The 15,999-nt window shown below is 39.0% G+C and overlaps 4 protein-coding genes across 5 annotated transcripts; 3 read left to right on the forward strand and 1 right to left on the reverse strand.

Moving 5' to 3' along the window:
• The first annotated feature begins 226 nt into the window (after positions 1 to 226).
• On the forward strand, positions 227 to 3,253 carry LOC109142978 (low affinity immunoglobulin gamma Fc region receptor II-like). The gene is made up of 8 exons (XM_027288168.1): positions 227 to 486; positions 637 to 699; positions 992 to 1,255; positions 1,479 to 1,727; positions 2,025 to 2,267; positions 2,363 to 2,494; positions 2,852 to 2,899; positions 3,161 to 3,253. Exons 1-8 carry the CDS (start codon positions 456 to 458, stop codon positions 3,232 to 3,234), a joined length of 1,104 nt encoding a protein of 367 aa, XP_027143969.1. The 5' UTR covers positions 227 to 455; the 3' UTR covers positions 3,235 to 3,253.
• A 1,132-nt stretch (positions 3,254 to 4,385) lies between these two features.
• On the forward strand, positions 4,386 to 6,842 carry LOC109140376 (low affinity immunoglobulin gamma Fc region receptor II-a). 2 transcript variants are annotated; one of them, XM_027287620.1, is made up of 9 exons: positions 4,386 to 4,447; positions 4,557 to 4,619; positions 4,754 to 5,017; positions 5,274 to 5,516; positions 5,602 to 5,739; positions 5,828 to 5,890; positions 5,981 to 6,055; positions 6,414 to 6,499; positions 6,692 to 6,842. In XM_027287620.1, the coding sequence occupies exons 1-8, from the start codon at positions 4,417 to 4,419 to the stop codon at positions 6,497 to 6,499; spliced, it is 963 nt and encodes a 320-aa protein (XP_027143421.1). In that variant the 5' UTR covers positions 4,386 to 4,416; the 3' UTR covers positions 6,692 to 6,842. The 2 variants fall into 2 exon arrangements, with proteins under 2 accessions (XP_027143421.1, XP_027143422.1); XM_027287621.1 differs by having other exon boundaries at positions 5,623 to 5,739.
• A 1,321-nt stretch (positions 6,843 to 8,163) lies between these two features.
• Positions 8,164 to 10,097, forward strand: LOC109140375 (low affinity immunoglobulin gamma Fc region receptor II-a-like). Its single transcript, XM_019267081.2, has 5 exons — positions 8,164 to 8,310; positions 8,442 to 8,501; positions 8,591 to 8,848; positions 8,941 to 9,186; positions 9,846 to 10,097. The coding sequence occupies exons 1-5, from the start codon at positions 8,280 to 8,282 to the stop codon at positions 10,076 to 10,078; spliced, it is 828 nt and encodes a 275-aa protein (XP_019122626.2). The 5' UTR covers positions 8,164 to 8,279; the 3' UTR covers positions 10,079 to 10,097.
• Positions 10,098 to 11,003: 906 nt separating this feature from the next.
• Positions 11,004 to 15,143, reverse strand: LOC113747577 (butyrophilin subfamily 3 member A2-like). Its single transcript, XM_027287590.1, has 6 exons — positions 14,978 to 15,143; positions 14,446 to 14,534; positions 13,875 to 14,216; positions 12,806 to 13,078; positions 12,606 to 12,719; positions 11,004 to 12,020 (listed from the first exon to the last, which is right to left on the reverse strand). The coding sequence occupies exons 2-6, from the start codon at positions 14,531 to 14,533 to the stop codon at positions 11,461 to 11,463; spliced, it is 1,377 nt and encodes a 458-aa protein (XP_027143391.1). The 5' UTR covers position 14,534; positions 14,978 to 15,143; the 3' UTR covers positions 11,004 to 11,460.
• Positions 15,144 to 15,999: the final 856 nt, after the last annotated feature.

The raw sequence follows: 15,999 nt of genomic DNA on the forward strand, positions 1-15,999 counted from the left end.
CCAGGCATTGTAGTGCCTATAGGGGTCCATATTTTGGCTCACAAGAGGTTTAAGGTGATTCAGAATGACTCTTTCCATGGTCTTCATCAAATGAGACTCAAGGTGACAGGTCTACAGTGGCTGACAGGTCTACAGTGGCTGGGTTCCCTGGGGTTCCTGGGGAGTTTTTAAGAACAACAAAACGAGATATGTTCCTTTAACTTTTGAAATAGTGAGCAGATCCTACTTGCTTGGACTGAATGATACAGTTTGAGTTTTTGAAGTGATTAACAGTTTCCATCTCTTAAATGGACATGCTGAAAAATAAAATGGTTTCCAGCTACAGAAAGCTATAGAAACTCAGAGCTGCTGCCTCGGCCACCAGAAATAAGCTGCACAGGAAGAGGAAGTGCTCGGCTACACTGTATGTTAACTGTGTTTCAGTCTGATGATCAGACAGTCAGCAGCAAGACAACATGGAGGTCAGAGCTCTCTGCATCAGAATGTGTGAGTACTGAATCTGTCTGCGCAGCTTGTCATGATACATTTAACATCAGCTGTCCCTACACTGATCAGAAATGTAACTGTTCCGCGATCAGATGTGACTTTGTATTAAATAGCATCAGTGTCTAATATGCAGATGTCTTGTCTCTTCAGTGTTAACTGTACTGGTGTTGCTGCTGTCTGCACAAGTCCAGCACAGCGACTGTCACAAAGCCGGTGAGCCAGTTTAACTTTAAAATACTGTGTTTGTAATTTGTTTAATTTAGTATTTTACATTTACATTTAGGATTGTGGGTCTCCCATGGATTTAAAGACATTTTAATCTCATCATTATTATCATTATTACAATTTTATATCTACTTCTGAAAAAAAAGTGAACACTAGACAAAGATACTAAAGTTTATCATTCTGTCTTTGGAACTTTTTGTTATATGTTAAAATCATTTAACAGGAATTTCATTCAGAAAAGAAAATATTTTAATATTTCTCTTTTCTGTTTTTTTCTCAGATGCATCTTTTCCTCGTATCGTTCCGTCCAGACTGCAGTTCTTTGAATACGAGTTTGTCTTTATAAACTGTGATGAACTGTCATTTTTCAATGAGACTGAATGGAGAGTGATGAGGAAGTTTGATGACAGGAAAACTATATGTAATGTCAAATGGGAGAAAACAGGATCCTGCAACATTACATCTACATTCGCAGGAGACAGCGGAGAATACTGGTGTCAAGCTAAAGGAAAAACAAGCAGCATTGTAAACATTGTAGTGACAGGTATGTTCAATGCATAGAAACTTAAAAACACTAAAGATGTTATTTCATTAAGACCCAGACAAGCCAAAGTGTTTCATATGGTATGTTAGCTGTTCCCTGATTTCACATATACACTGACCATTTTGGTAAAAGACATGAAATACTTGTTTATATTAGAATTGTCAATTTATATTTTGATTCATTGATTTCAACAATTAAATATTTAACATCACCTGTTGACCAGCTGGTCCTGTGATCCTGGAGAGTCCTGCGTTACCTGTGTTGAAGGGAGATGATGTAACTCTGCGCTGCAGAAACAGAAACAAGACGACCTCAAACCTTAAAGCTGATTTCTATAAAGATGGCGTCCTCATCGGGAGCAGCTCTACAGGAAACGTGACCATCCGCAATGTTTCCCAGTCTGATGAAGGACACTACAAGTGTCACATCTCTGGAACTGGTGAATCAGCAGAGAGCTGGCTGGCTGTCAGAGGTGAGACTCGTTGTGCATTAAAAATGATGTCTGCAGTCAAATAAGAGAGTAGTAAGTAGTAATTGGGTGCCATTCTCCTTAGTAAATGTAATTGTACTGCTGCTTTTCTGGAGCATGTATATCCTCACACTTGTGAGATCCAAACTGTTGTGTTTGTAACAAACTGAACCAAATTACCTGTTGAAAACAGGGCTTTAAAGGAGTCAAACATCTTACAGTTATTGAAACACATTCACATGAAAGTTCCCTTTCCTACTGCAGTGTGATTGATAACCTGTTTAATTAATTATTGATCAGTTAGGCCTGTGATCCTGGAGAGTCCTCGTCTTCCTGTGGTGGAGGGAAATAATATCACTCTGCATTGCAGAGGCAGGAACACCTTCAACGTCACAGTTCACTTCTATAAAGATGGCATCCTCATTAGGAACAGCACTGCAAGAAACATGACCATCCACAGTATCTCCAAATCACATGAAGGACTCTACAAGTGTAACATCTCTGGAACTGGTGAATCAGCAGAGAGCTGGCTGGCTGTTACAGGTGAGATAATAAATATCCTGATTGATAAACCTTTTTTAAAGTCTGTGTTTGCTACAGATGAATCACACAATGATATAATGCTCGTACTTTAACAGTCTCTCCAACACTTCATGAAGAGGGTCAATCTTCCCAGCATCATTCCTCTAAGCTCATCATCGTGTGGACTACAGCCACGTGTTCGATGGCCCTGCTACTGCTGTTGGTGGGGTCATGCGGAAAACATAGAGGTACATCAAGATAGAAGGAAAACCTTCAAATACAAAACATGCTTTACTGTTTGTTCTCTACTTTTTCCAAATGATGCCATGATTACACAAGTTCTCTCTCCTGTAATCCAAGTACAGGTAAGGAACACCAACCATGTACATATCCATGCATTCTTGTTGTTATGGACGTTCTCCAGCATTAAACAAAGATAATGTCATAAATGAGTCCAGCAGAAACATGAGATCGTAAAATAGAATAACATAACCATAACAAGACCTGTGGCAATAGCACAGCCAGGTAGACCAACCCAATATTGAAATGTTTAATGTCTTTACTGTGTCTTAGCCTTTCAGTAACTCACTCTCAATCTCCACCAGATATGGATGAATCCGTAACTACAACTGCTTACTACACTTTGAGCACAGGTAAGACTGGACAAGGTATTAGATTGAAAAAAACCTAACATTACTGAACAGGGTTCAATGTGTCCTGCTTTGATTCATCGTTACCAACGCTCTGTCCAGTAATATAACTTCATGGAAGTCCATGCAATTCATATTACAGAGCATTTTTGTCTTTTGTTGGAAATTCATTTTTGTTTTGTTTTAGACTTCAGTGCAAGTAAATGTAATGTGTATATACACGTCTTATATAATATAAATTCCAATTAAAAATGCCTTTATCAGACTGTTTTTCAGCACCAAGAGTATCCTCCTGCAACGCCCTTTCCATCTGCCAGTACCACCGCACTTTTAAGTAGAAGATAGCGTCTGTCTTACAATGGATTGGGAAAGTCTTGGGTAAATACAGCGTCTCTTTGCTCCGTATTTATAGAGAAGAGTAAGCACAGGCATGATTTGCCTGATATCATGTGTCTGTCTTACAAAACAGAGACACATGACTGAAAGGGAGAGGACAAGCCATACTGCACTGAACTTAAGTTTTTCTCATCTTTTGACTAAAGAATTTCATTCTGTTACATGTTTCATTGCCTCTGTTGCAGACTAATGGTTCTGTCATCTCCATGCACCCTGATGTTTTAAAGGTATCAGATGAATTGTTGTGTGCAGACTGTAACGCCTGTAAGTATATGGCTTCTTAAAATATTTTTTAAACAATGGCGCATGTGTTTCCATCATATCAGCATCACAAGTCTATGTCTGAGCTGTCAGGTATATTTTTATTACAGTGGAACATGTAAACCACTTTGTTTTGTATATAAAGCTATGAAGTTATGCTTATGCACAAGACGCTGAACAGCTGCCACAGAACTTAAATACACCCCTTGTGGTCAACTAGCTGTTACACCACATTGAACTTGAGCAGCCATGCTGAGTTTACTGCAGAAACTGTGTGACCACTGTCTGTTTCATGTCCTATAGTTGTAGTCAACGTAGTAAAAACTAGAATTTGTTCCGATCCGAACATGTTTCTAGTTTTATAAATAAACTTCAGTAAATAAACTTCAGGTGTCTGTGTAATACCTCTATCCTTTATGCAAAAATGATGTATGGTCATCACCACAAGTCAACAGTTGGTTGGTTGACTGTATTTAGGTGTGTCAGATTTAGAGGCAACTAGAAGACAAAGCATTTGAAGTTGCAGATTGAAACCAACAGAATACCCTCCCCTTCCAAGTGTGTAGGGCAAACTATGATACAAAAACATGAAGACCCTGTTGTCCGTTCAGGGCTGCTGTAGAAACATGATGATTAAACATGGCGACTTTATGGAAAAGGGGGAATAGACCATATAGTTTACGTACTGAACCTTTAAAGGCTGAACTTATAAGACCTTTCTCAGAGCAGCTGTGTGTCACACACAGCGTCAAACCTTCTGACGTTTCAGTCACCACAAGTAAGCTGCACAGGAAGAGGAAGTTCTCACCTACATTATATTTAGTCTTTTAGTCTGATGTTCAGACAGTTCACAGTAAGACAACATGGAGGTGACAGATCTCTGCATTGGACTATGTGAGTACTGAGTCTGTCTTTAAATGTATTATTCAAAAATATATGTCTTAAATGTTGTATTAGTGTCTATAGTCTAATTCTGACACAGAGCTCTCTGTTCTGTCTCCAGTCGTCAAAGTATTGGTGCTTCTGGTTGCAGAAGATCAGTACGGTTACTGTGCTGAGAGAATTGGTAAGTCGCAGTTACGTAATTATTTCAGGTTAATCTAACGGCCGATGTGTGGTCCCTTGATCTATCGTGTCATTGGAAGTAGAATACAAGTTTACCATTTACAATTTTCTGTCATTTTTTGTCTTCATCCTCAGACGGAGCTTTGCTTCGTGTTGTTCCAAACAGACTCCAGTTCTTCGAATTTGACTCTATCTCTTTTGATTGTGACGGATTTGATGATTTCACCGAGTGGAGAGTGATGAAGAGGATTATGGGAGTCACATCAAGGTGTGGTCGTGGCTGGAAGACATCAAGGACACCCTGCTCACTTGAACATGTCCTTGAAGGAGACAGTGGAGTTTATTGGTGTGAAGCTAACGAAACAGCGATAAGCAACTCTGTCCACATCACTGTTACCGGTATGTTAAGAATTGTTACATTAAAAAATAAACAAACATCAATTTTGAAAAAAAGTAAAAAACAATGTGACGGTGGTTGAAGTGAAGAAATGAAGAGCAATACAGAGCTAATACAGATTGAATATTGGACACAAAGATGACTCTGAATGAACGAAATCTTTTAACCCGTATTTCCTTGTTCTATTTCACATGACAGCGATATTTTGTATAAAAATGAATGAGTTATAAATTATTTGTTAAATCTGCTGTTGTTCAGATGGTTCTGTGATCCTGGAGAGTCCTGCTGTCCCTGTGCTGGAGGGATCCGATGTGACTCTGCACTGCAGAAACAAGAAAACTTCCACTGTCCATGTAGCTGATTTCTATAAAGATGGCACTTTGAAATGGACTATCTTTGAAGGAAGCATCAGCATCCACAATGTTTCTAAGTCTGATGAAGGACTCTACAAGTGTGACATCGCTGGTGTTGAATCCGCAGAGAGCTGGCTGGCTGTGAGAGGTGAGACAACAAATATCCTGATTTTTTAAAGTCTATGTTTGCTACAGAGGAATCACACAATAATATAAAGCTCGTACTTTACCAGTCGCTCCAACACTTCATGAAGAGGGTCAACCTTCCCAGCATCATTCCTCTGAGCTCATCATCGTGTGGACTACAGCCACGTGTTCGATGACCCTGCTACTGCTGTTGGTGGGACTGTGTCTTTGTGTGAAACATAGAGGTACATCAAGATAGAAGGAAAACCTTGAAATACTCTACTCTTACCCATTGATGCCATGATCACACAGGTTTTCTCTCCTGTACTCCAGTGTTTTTCTGCATTTCCTCAAGGACGACAGTGCCAGACTCTCACTCAAGCGAAACACGAACAGGTAAGGACCATGTACGTATCGGCACATTATTTTGTCTGTGTGGAAGTTCTCCAGCATTAAACACAGATAATGATTTTGTGTTTCTTTCAGTGTCTGGACTGACCGCTGTAGTTAATCCGCAAAGGCCCATTTATTCTTGCGTCACAGCAAACACGAGTCAAACAGGTATTTTACTTGACACAAACACAAAATGATGCATGTAAACTTTTTGCAGGGAGAGTGCCCAAAGGTCCACCACGCTGCTCCTTTTTGAATAAATAATAGGTTAAAAGGTCACGCCTGCATGTGAAATGTGTTCACATGTGTGAGCTGGAGACAAAGAGGCTGTTTCTTTATACTCAAACCACACGAGGAAACCACAGCCAGTTCTGTAGCAGCATTAGCGTTGGGTGAACTCTCCCACAGTTCACACAACAATGAACATGTTGGTCTTAAATCAAGAACTCTTACGTTTCTGCCATGTGACATCCAGAATTACAAAATTACACAAAACAATCAGCCATTTTTCTTGTGTCCAAAACAGAACCAGGAGTCTCCGTCCTCACACCAACACCAACCGTCGATGCTTCCTCCCGACGTGCATCAGATGTCTACTACACATTTGATTAGGTAAGAATCAGACTAGTGCTTAACAGACATGGACTCATATCAGCATCACATTACACATTAATTACAAGATCAGGAAAAGAAAAAATGAGCTATTGACCTTTTATGACACTTGAGGAGAAGTAAACTTAATAAATACATCAAATTTAGATCCAACAATAATTCTTTTCAACAAATATTTTCTGTGTCTTTCAGGTCTTTGACTGACGCAGGGATGGTTTATATTTTTCTTTGTCATATATTAAAGTCTGTAATAATTTGACTAAAATGTTTTATGTTATAGACTTATTCTATACATGTTCTCATGAGTTGCGTATACATAATACAAAATAAGAGGCTTGTGGTAAATAAATGGCGTGATACGTGAGCTGCACAGTTGAGGTCTTTCGCTGCCTCGAAGCGTGTGGGTTTATTTTTAAAAGTGAGCAGTTTGCTGCAGCGTGAAGGTTAAACCACGTTTTATTTCTGTGGACACATATGAACACGTATGAAGACGAGAGCTGCTGCCACTTTTAAATAGATAGACTCTCTGTGGTCAACTAAGAACATGTTGATTGGTTAGACCTGAAGCAACTGTGCAGCTGCTGATAACAACGTCACATGAACAGACTGAACCATTAATGTAATCCATTATTGGACACATGCATCATATGAAAAGGCATTCTGAGCTTTGACAATCACAGTAATGTCATTGTTAAAGTGTTCCTCCAGAGACATAAACAGAGGCTGAAATATCTTGGACTTCCCTAGAATGTTTAAAGATTCAAAATTGCTGGAGCCTACATTTCCCATGATGCAGCTCAATAGTCTTTTTATTAGACCTTCTTTACTTCCTTGCTACATGTCCACGTCTTTCATGCTAATGCAGTTTTTAAACTTATAATGACATCGTCAGGGTTGTTTTCTCAGACTCGAGATTCATAAAACTGTTTTGACAGCGAGTAAAAAACATAAAAAGTTAAACTTTTATGTGTGACATCGATTCTCCTCTAAACAAAACCACCACTCCTGCCTGATCATGTTAAGCTCCATAACGCCCCCTTGAGTCTCTGTTTTGTTGGTCGACTCCGGATCCTTAGCAACAGTTTGTTTGTAAAGTCCAGTTAGTATACGCTGCTGTTCTAAGACACTTTATGGTTTTATTACTTCTTTCGAAGGCCCGACTATTTACAGCCACTGGCTACATGAATGACTCCAAATACTCTTTACTGCTCCTATTAACAAAGAAAGCACAAAATGTACCTGGGGTTTGAACCCATGGTACTTCTATTAGATCTGTATATCCCTGATACGTCTTCTACGTAATGCATAATACAGCTCATGGTTGCAACCTTTGGGTGTATCCTTAGAAAGGTGTACTTATGTACATTTGGTATGGGTCTAAGGTTCTTTAGTTATACTGTAGTTGTCATGGTTACGACATCCCGTCATTGTTGTGTATCCCACCAGTTTTGATTGTCTGCTCCAGCTTGATTAGTTTCAGCTTTATCTTGTTATCCTGCCTTCACTTGTGTATTGAGTCCATCTTGTTGAGTCCGTTCTATGTTCAAGCGTTTCCTTGTGACCTCAATGATGCTCTTGTGGTTTTAGTAATAATAGCTCTTTACACTTAGTCTTTAAAAATCCGATTCAACCCATATTATGGACTAAAACAGAGGGTGAGGAGCAGATCGATATCATAGAGCCTCTCTACGTGATACTGCAGAAACAGGAGGAGGAAGTTCTCACCAACATTACACTTCAGCTGTCAGTCTGACGTTCAGACAGTTGGCAGGAAGACACCATGGAGGTCAGAGCTCTCTGCATCAGACTGTGTGAGTACGAGGTCTGCCTTCATGTGGCATTAAAAAGGATTTCTTAGTATGTTGATGGTAGATGTGATATCACGATGGTTGGTAGAATCAACATTTATTTTAATTTATATTTGTTCCTGTTGTCTCTCCAGTGATGGATGTGTTGATGCTGTTGGTTGAACCAGTTCATCCTAATCACACTCAGGAAAGTGGTGAGTATCCTTTAGACACGAAACTAAACTAATATTATTACTAATTAAACTAATATTTCTAAATATCTTAATGTAACCTCTCTGTGAAGGTTTTGCTCAGATCATTCCAACCAGACTGCAGCTCTTTGAATACACCTTCGTCTCCTTTAACTGTGAGGGTCTGAGAGCCCCATCCGGATGGACCGTCATGAGGAACACCAACAGTAAAGTCAGCGAGTGTGTCAGTACCTGGAAGACAGCGACAGGCTCCATCTGCGCCATCAAACCTGCTTATCAAACGGACAGTGGAGAGTACTGGTGCGAGGCCGGAGGAGAGAGGAGCAACGCTGTCAACATCACTGTCACTGGTAACATATTGATGGAAAATATTTGCTGAGGTCGCTTATTACTGAAAATAATCAGCAGTGATGTTTCGTAATTTATATTTATTCCTTTGCAGCTGGTTCTGTGATCCTGGAGAGTCCGGCTGTCCCGGTGACGGAGGGAGCTGCCGTGACTCTGCGCTGTAGAAGCAAAAGGATCTCCTCTACCCACATAGCAGATTTCTATAAAGATGGACTCTTCATTGGATCCAGCTTCACAGGAGAGAAGATCATCCAGCATGTTTCTAAATCTGACGAAGGACTTTACAAGTGCAGCATCTCTGACTCTGGAGAGTCAGCAGAGAGCCGGCTGGCTGTCAGAGGTGAGCTTTGTTTCTGCTTCTCTTATTTCATTATTCCAAGTTCAACCAAAACCTGTGACTGACCTGGGTTTGTATTTGTTCATGATGCCAAAATATATAAGTAAAAATGTAAAAATAATGTAAAATCTAAGACATCTAAACGACTGATTGCAACAACTTACAAAGAATTAAGTCACAGAGTGAACATGATGTTGTGCTGTCAGTATATATCTTACTTTCTAATAATAAAAAGGTATTTTTATATTGTTTATAGTACATTCTTTTGGTTCTTGATATAGAATAAATTAAAGTTGAAGTAAATTAACATCTTAACAGTGCAAAACTTTACTCAACCCAAAAATAAGATATGTCATTTTATATTTTATACACAATCGCTGTGACGTTGCAGGAAAATAAAGGCTCTAAAATCACACAGGAGCTAATCTAAATATAAACCATCTTCAGTCATATTATACTCAATGGATCCCTAAAATCTAATTTCTTTTTCATTTGAATCGGATATTAGATTTTTATTACACTGTAATATCTTGACACAGATGGGCTGTCGTATGTTGGATTTCCAGTCTGAACTCTACATGTGTTTCCCAATCGATCTCCAATCTGCAACAATCAACGTACCACCACGTCTCATGAAGACTCTTTGTGTTCTTTCTTTGCAGAGCTCCACAGAGAGACCAGTCCCTCACCTCATCACCCAGACACTGAATGTCACACTTACCTCATCATGAGAACTGTTTTCACCGTCTTGTTGGTGGCTCTGCTGCTGGTGGTGGTCGGACAGCTTCACTGTGGGAAAGTCAGAGTTACACAGAAATACGTATGCATATGTAAAGTCTGCAAAGGCAGCTGCCAAAGTGACCGAAGCGAAAAAGTAAACGACAAAGAATGCTGAATGTAGAGAGTACTAAAATAATGACCTGACTATCAATCAATCAATCAATCAATCAGTTTTTTATTTGTCAATTTCTTCACATGTACTTGACATACAAAGGAATCGAAATTACGTTTCTCACTTTCCTATGCGTTTACATAGACAACAACAACAACAGCAGTAAAGTGCAAGTGCACAAGACAAGACAAGACCTAAGCTAAGTTAAAATAAATAAGTAAAGTGCAGTGGCTTAAGGCTACTGTTACCTAGTGTTGCTAAAACCAGGTATGACAAGACAAGACAAGACAAGACTATGTTTGTATCTCTGCCATCGCACTCTCACTTGCTATTCCTGACTTACTGCGAGCTGTGCTTAGAGTGTGTTCAGAAACTGTGGGGATAACTTTATTTAGAGCTTTTTGTACTTCACCATTTACAGAAAAAAGTCACGAGTCAAAGAGGTTAAAAACCACAGACGACCTGTTTTCAACATGTGTGCTGTGTATCGCGTCTAACCACACACAAATGAAGGAACGAAAGCAGAGGACCCTTTATAGCAATAAGACAACTTCAGCTCATCTGTTCATGCAGCAATGAATGTTTTTCTGAACCTTTGTAGTAATATCCTCCATACAGTCATGTGAGTTTTTAATGCAGCCTGTGCTGAGGGGCTTAATAATACCATTACAGTATAAGTTGTTGGATTATGTTTGTATTGTATCAGGAAATAAAGATAATCAGAAGTCAAAGATATTTGTGGAGTTAGTATATCATTAGTGAACATGTGTATATTTATAACTCTCTCTCAAAAGGGGAAACTGTCTCTATGGTTTATTTATTTTAATTATTAATTAATTTATTTATTTCTCTACAGTAACCCCAACATGGTTGACACACACACACACACACACACACACACCTGCAAACAATATTCAATGAGTGTCTGTTAAACCTGATATCTATTTCATATTAAAATATTAAAAATACAAAATGAAATTTACAGAATCTAAGCGGTCATGTATTCATACATTGCCTGTGTGATAACGAGTTAGGTTCATTTGTTTTTGACATAATGACTTACATATGATATGCTATATGATATGAATACATGTCCTGATACATGACACAGAAATTCAACCAGAGTCAAAAGTTATTCATCAAATCATCATAAAACATTTGAAAAATTTGTTTGAAAAAGAATAAAAATGCTGCTCATGTCACCAGAGGGCAGTGTTCACTCTGATCAATGAATGAAATACAATAACTCAGTAAGTGTGGACAGAATATTTAATTAGCCTAAATGTATTTAAGAACAGAGAATGAACTGACAAAGGTTTACTGTGGACACATCAGGTTAAACTTACTGACTACAGATCTAAATGTTCTAAATGTTGTAATTTGAACTAAATGTCAAGTAAAACAAGTTTCCTCTCAGTCTCTTTCTCCACCTCAATCAGGACTTTTCTTTCTTCCTCTGACTGCTCTAACTCAAGTTTCTTCTTAGTCTCTTCTCTCTCTTTCTCCACCTCTTTCAGGGTTTTATTCATTTGCTCTTTATCTTTCTCTATTTTTGCCTTCCTTTCTGATATTTTAATAATCAGATCATCTGTTGTGTCCTGTAGTTCATTTGTGTTCTCTAACAGTTCCTTGTGTTTTTTCTGTCTCTCCTCCAGATCCTTTTCGGTCTTTTCAGCCTTCTGCATTTTTGTGTCTTTCTTCATTTTGTACCCGTCATTTATATTCTTCTTGATCGCCTCCATCTGTGCTTTATCCTCCTGCAGTAGTGTTGTGAGTTTCTCTCTCTGGTCCTTCAGATTCTTCTTTTGCTCTGTCAGTTTTGTAATCATGTATATTACATCATCCTGTTCTTTCTTCTTCTTTAAGTCCTCTTCAAGTTTTTTCTTTCTATTGCCCAAATACGTCATCTGACTTCTTGTCATGTGTTCATTCCTGTTTGTGTTTTCTATGTGGACAGAAGAGATGCTTGTTTAATTTAAGGTTCAAACCTGTGTTATTTATGCAGTGTTGGCCTCTGCTGAGAAAAGTTTGTAAGGGTATGTCATTGTATACTACTAGTACAAGTCAACCTACATCATAAAACAACAAGACTACCATTTTAAATCATAAGACTGACTTAAAGACTAATGTAAATAATTCATATTGTTCATATCATGGCCAACAACAATGAAACTCATTTGCTAAAATATTTAATGTGAGTGTGAATTATAAGTTTATACAACCACTGAATATTTTGTGACAAATGTTGCTCTCACATGCAGACACTATTTTTAGACTTTCTTTCTTTCTTTCAGACCCTTTCAGTGCCTTTTTTTAAAAAAAGAGACTAGCGACAAGCCTGACCAGAGTGGATGTGACAAAACCTGTTGTAGTCTCCGAGTCTGACGGAGAGCTGAGGCTCAACAACTGTATTTTATCATGTTGTAGAAACATGAGACTAAAATGATTTGTTCGAGTCAATGAATAATTCATGACAACGATCAAGAGATGTGAAAGGATTGAAAAGACGTCCAGTGAACATGCGACTTACCAATTTGTCTCACTCTGCACATAATAAAGACAACTGCACCAATAAACATGAAGCAAACAAACAAGGAGATGGTGATGCGAACAGCAGAACTGGACTGGACCACAAAGAGTTCAGCTGAAATAGAAAAAGCATATAACAGATTAGTTTATAAAACAAGACTTCAACTATCCCATCACCCAACTGCTAAACCATTTTCCTACCTGGGACATGGATGTGCGCTTCTCTGGTCTGGTTGATGTTCTTCTGTTGGACTCTACAGGTGAAGCTGTTACTCTTCTCTACAGTCACTTTGCTGCTGACAGTATAGAGGTCATCAGGACCTCTGACTGTCTGAGTAGGTCCAGCAGAGAGGAGGTTTCCTTCAGCGTCCAGCCAGAACACCTCAGGCTCTAAATACTTGCCTTTAGATTTGCACTCTAACAACACTCCATCGCTGACTTTGGACATGTTTATTCCAGGTGAGGAGACAGAACCTAAGATATAACAAAAATATAGAATGTCGTGTTGACACAAGAAAGAAATTATGCACTTCTTTAAAAACATGACATTCAAATTTAGCTTAGACACAAACATACAGTCTATACATTGTTCAGCTGAAAACAACTTGCCTTTGTAAGATACAGTTTTAAAGTTTGGTAACTGACTTGTTTCTTCTGGTATAGGGTTAGGGTTTCTGACTACAAACAAGTGTGGAATCCTATTTATGTTACACTCCCTGAACCCCAGACAGGGACGTATCAATCATACAGAACATATATATGACATTTTCAATTACTCCAGTTATTCTGGGTGGCCCAAATTCTTTTCTGCTCAAACTAAATGCCCTTATGGGTGATCCAGATGCCTCTGTGGCTGGTTGCCCCTCTAGTCGCTCCACATAACACTCTGCTCGGTCCGAGTACCACTAATTGGCATAACTGCCCTTGTGGTTGGCCCAAACACACTTCTGATCAGCTTAAATACAGTACCCTTCTTGTCAATACAAAAACCTTGGTTAGCTAAAATCCTCATTGGGCTGGCCTAGATGCCTCTGTAGTTAGTCCAAAAACCCTTCTGGTCAGTCTAAGTACACCTCTTGTTAGTCCACCTGCCCTAAACCTTTAGTCAAATTGCCCATTTTGTGAACCTTGCTGGAATATTGGGCCAGTACTGATCCATTATTATATGCTTGGATGTGCCATGATACCATTAGCTCCCTTAAGGAGCTCCAGTGTGGGGTTCACCTTTCTGTGGATGAATAAATGTACAAATGGACATGTGCTCACTTACCAAAGACGAGCTCAACAGTTGAGTCGATATTCAGTATGGGAATATAGCACCTGTATGTTCCTTCATCAGACAGTTTCACTTTGGAGAGTTTGAGTGAAATGTCTCCATGTTTCAGTTTATCAGTGGGCAGAGATGTTCTTCCTTTGTAAGATGGATGCTGATCATCTAGAATCTCTTCACCAGAACGCCACAAGTGGACAAATCTGGGTTTCAGGTCAGGTCTCGTCCATTCGACAGTTGTGGAAGCAGCATCGATGGCAGGTATCAGGTGGCATGGAAAAATGATGTCAGCGCCAGTGAATGCCACAACTGGCTGAGGTGGACATTTTACTTGATATTGACCTGGGGAGAAATCATGTGACTTTATATTAGCTTTAAGAATTAACAAATCACATACATCTCTGTAAGGCTACATCAGGTTTGTATCTCAACTTGCAATCTTTTCTGACAGCACATTACATTTGTCTACCTCTCTCATGCATGTGATCTGTTTCATTAAATAAAGTTGTGATAACAGTAATGTTTACCTTGACTAATGTCCTTTAAACATGGTGCACAAAATGAGCGTTACCTGTGCAGGAGAGTGTTTGCAGAAGCAGGACAACAGTAAAGGTGCAGAGTCGTCGTTTGGGGGTTGGTCCAATCTTCACGTGAAACATCCTGGAGTTGAAAAATTGTACCACTTGTCAAAGAGCTGGAAGCTGTTTGTAGCTTATGTAGCAGTAGAAATGCCTGAAATACCTGTTCATTTTAAACACCACAGATGCTGCTGACTTTATTGTCAAAGGTTCTTAGGAACGACCATTTTGACCCTGCTGGCCGTCTTTCATGTTCAGACGGACAGGAATGAGTTAAATCTTACTTTCCTCTGCCTGGCATGGAAACTTTAAACTTCTTTTTAATCAGTGGATTTCAATCAGTTGTTGTTAATGGTTAAACGGCTTCCAACAAGCAGACACAACAGATTCACATTCAGGAAGCAGAGTGACCTAATTAGAGCTCACTCTTAAATCGTTTTAAGTTTTTTATACTGGACGCAATTATTCATGTCTTTTAAATCAAATATAGGTAAACCTTTATTAAATAAGAAAAAGGTCACATACCTGTTGCAGCAATCAGTCGTCTCATAACAGAGGACTGCAGTTGTCAAGTAAATACATACAGACTTTAACCCCAGAGTAGTGTTACGGCCGCTGGCTGCCGTTTAGCATGCATTAATTGTGTTTTCCAGGAGTGGTTCTACCAGTAAGGCAAAACCAGCTGTGTCATTCCTTGTCGAGGATTTGTCCCTTTTGGAGCTAGGACCGCCTACTTACTGGTTGCTGTACCCTGTCGTCTGTGTTTGGTGTGGCTGTGGTTCGACCAATCGGGGAGTCCTCAATCAACCCCAGCTGCAGTTTAAATAGACTGTGTGTCCGCAGTTGCGGGCAGCTGTGATACTGTGAACAGTGCGCCTCGCTTTTGTTGCTATAATTCATTGTCATTTTGAGCATTGGTTATTAGTTCCTAGACTTTTTTTGTTATATTACTTTCTGTATGCGTCCCTCCTTGGTTAATTAAACTCCTGACGTTAACCTGAACCAGTTGTCACCTTCCACTTCATTTCTTATCCTTATCTTATGTTACTGCTCACCAAAACGAGTCGGGTCGTAACATGCTTCACTTTTCTGTTTTCAAATCAAATCAAATTTTATTTGTATAGCCCAAAGTCACAAAGTACATTTGCCTCGGGCTTTACAATCTGTACATTGCCTTATCATCTTTCATCATACCTCCTTCTACTTGTGTTTTTTCATTGCAGCACTTCACTTTGGCATTTGGAATCCCTCCAATTAAGTTATGATACCGTAGCAAAAAGTATAACCACTTCTAAACATCGGCTATGTGTTTTATTATTTAATCAGCTACTAAAATCTTCATCCTCGTGAATTTTATTCATATAATTTATCGAGTATAAAGCACCTTTCTTAACAATGTTAGAAAGCTGTTTTTTTTATCTAACATGACTGTAGTTTCATCTAAAAGGGAACGTTACTGTATGTGTTATACCAGTCTCTGTCCAGATTCTTGGAGACATTTATGTGTAATAACATTGGATTCCAACTTTTAGGAAGACAAAGAAATA

Source organism: Larimichthys crocea, chromosome XIV (assembly GCF_000972845.2).
Source record: "Larimichthys crocea isolate SSNF chromosome XIV, L_crocea_2.0, whole genome shotgun sequence".
In the NCBI taxonomy this organism is placed as follows: Eukaryota; Metazoa; Chordata; class Actinopteri; family Sciaenidae; genus Larimichthys; species Larimichthys crocea.

Excerpts from the sequence above, each read along its gene's own strand:
- LOC109140376 (XM_027287620.1), top strand. The coding sequence starts at position 4,417 with ATGGAGGTGACAGATCTCTGCATTGGACTAT. Across the intron at positions 4,620-4,753 it reads TTACTGTGCTGAGAGAATTG|ACGGAGCTTTGCTTCGTGTT; the intron begins GTAAGTCGCAGT and ends CTTCATCCTCAG. Across the intron at positions 5,517-5,601 it reads GAGCTGGCTGGCTGTGAGAG|TCGCTCCAACACTTCATGAA; the intron begins GTGAGACAACAA and ends GTACTTTACCAG.
- LOC109140375 (XM_019267081.2), top strand. The coding sequence starts at position 8,280 with ATGGAGGTCAGAGCTCTCTGCATCAGACTGT. Across the intron at positions 8,311-8,441 it reads AGCTCTCTGCATCAGACTGT|TGATGGATGTGTTGATGCTG; the intron begins GTGAGTACGAGG and ends TTGTCTCTCCAG. Across the intron at positions 8,502-8,590 it reads TAATCACACTCAGGAAAGTG|GTTTTGCTCAGATCATTCCA; the intron begins GTGAGTATCCTT and ends CTCTCTGTGAAG.
- LOC113747577 (XM_027287590.1), bottom strand. The coding sequence starts at position 14,533 with ATGTTTCACGTGAAGATTGGACCAACCCCCAAACGACGACTCTGCACC. Across the intron at positions 14,217-14,445 it reads GCAAACACTCTCCTGCACAG|GTCAATATCAAGTAAAATGT; the intron begins GTAACGCTCATT and ends ATTTCTCCCCAG. Across the intron at positions 13,079-13,874 it reads AACTGTTGAGCTCGTCTTTG|GTTCTGTCTCCTCACCTGGA; the intron begins GTAAGTGAGCAC and ends GTTATATCTTAG.
- LOC109142978 (XM_027288168.1), top strand. The coding sequence starts at position 456 with ATGGAGGTCAGAGCTCTCTGCATCAGAATGT. Across the intron at positions 487-636 it reads AGCTCTCTGCATCAGAATGT|TGTTAACTGTACTGGTGTTG; the intron begins GTGAGTACTGAA and ends TTGTCTCTTCAG. Across the intron at positions 2,268-2,362 it reads GAGCTGGCTGGCTGTTACAG|TCTCTCCAACACTTCATGAA; the intron begins GTGAGATAATAA and ends GTACTTTAACAG.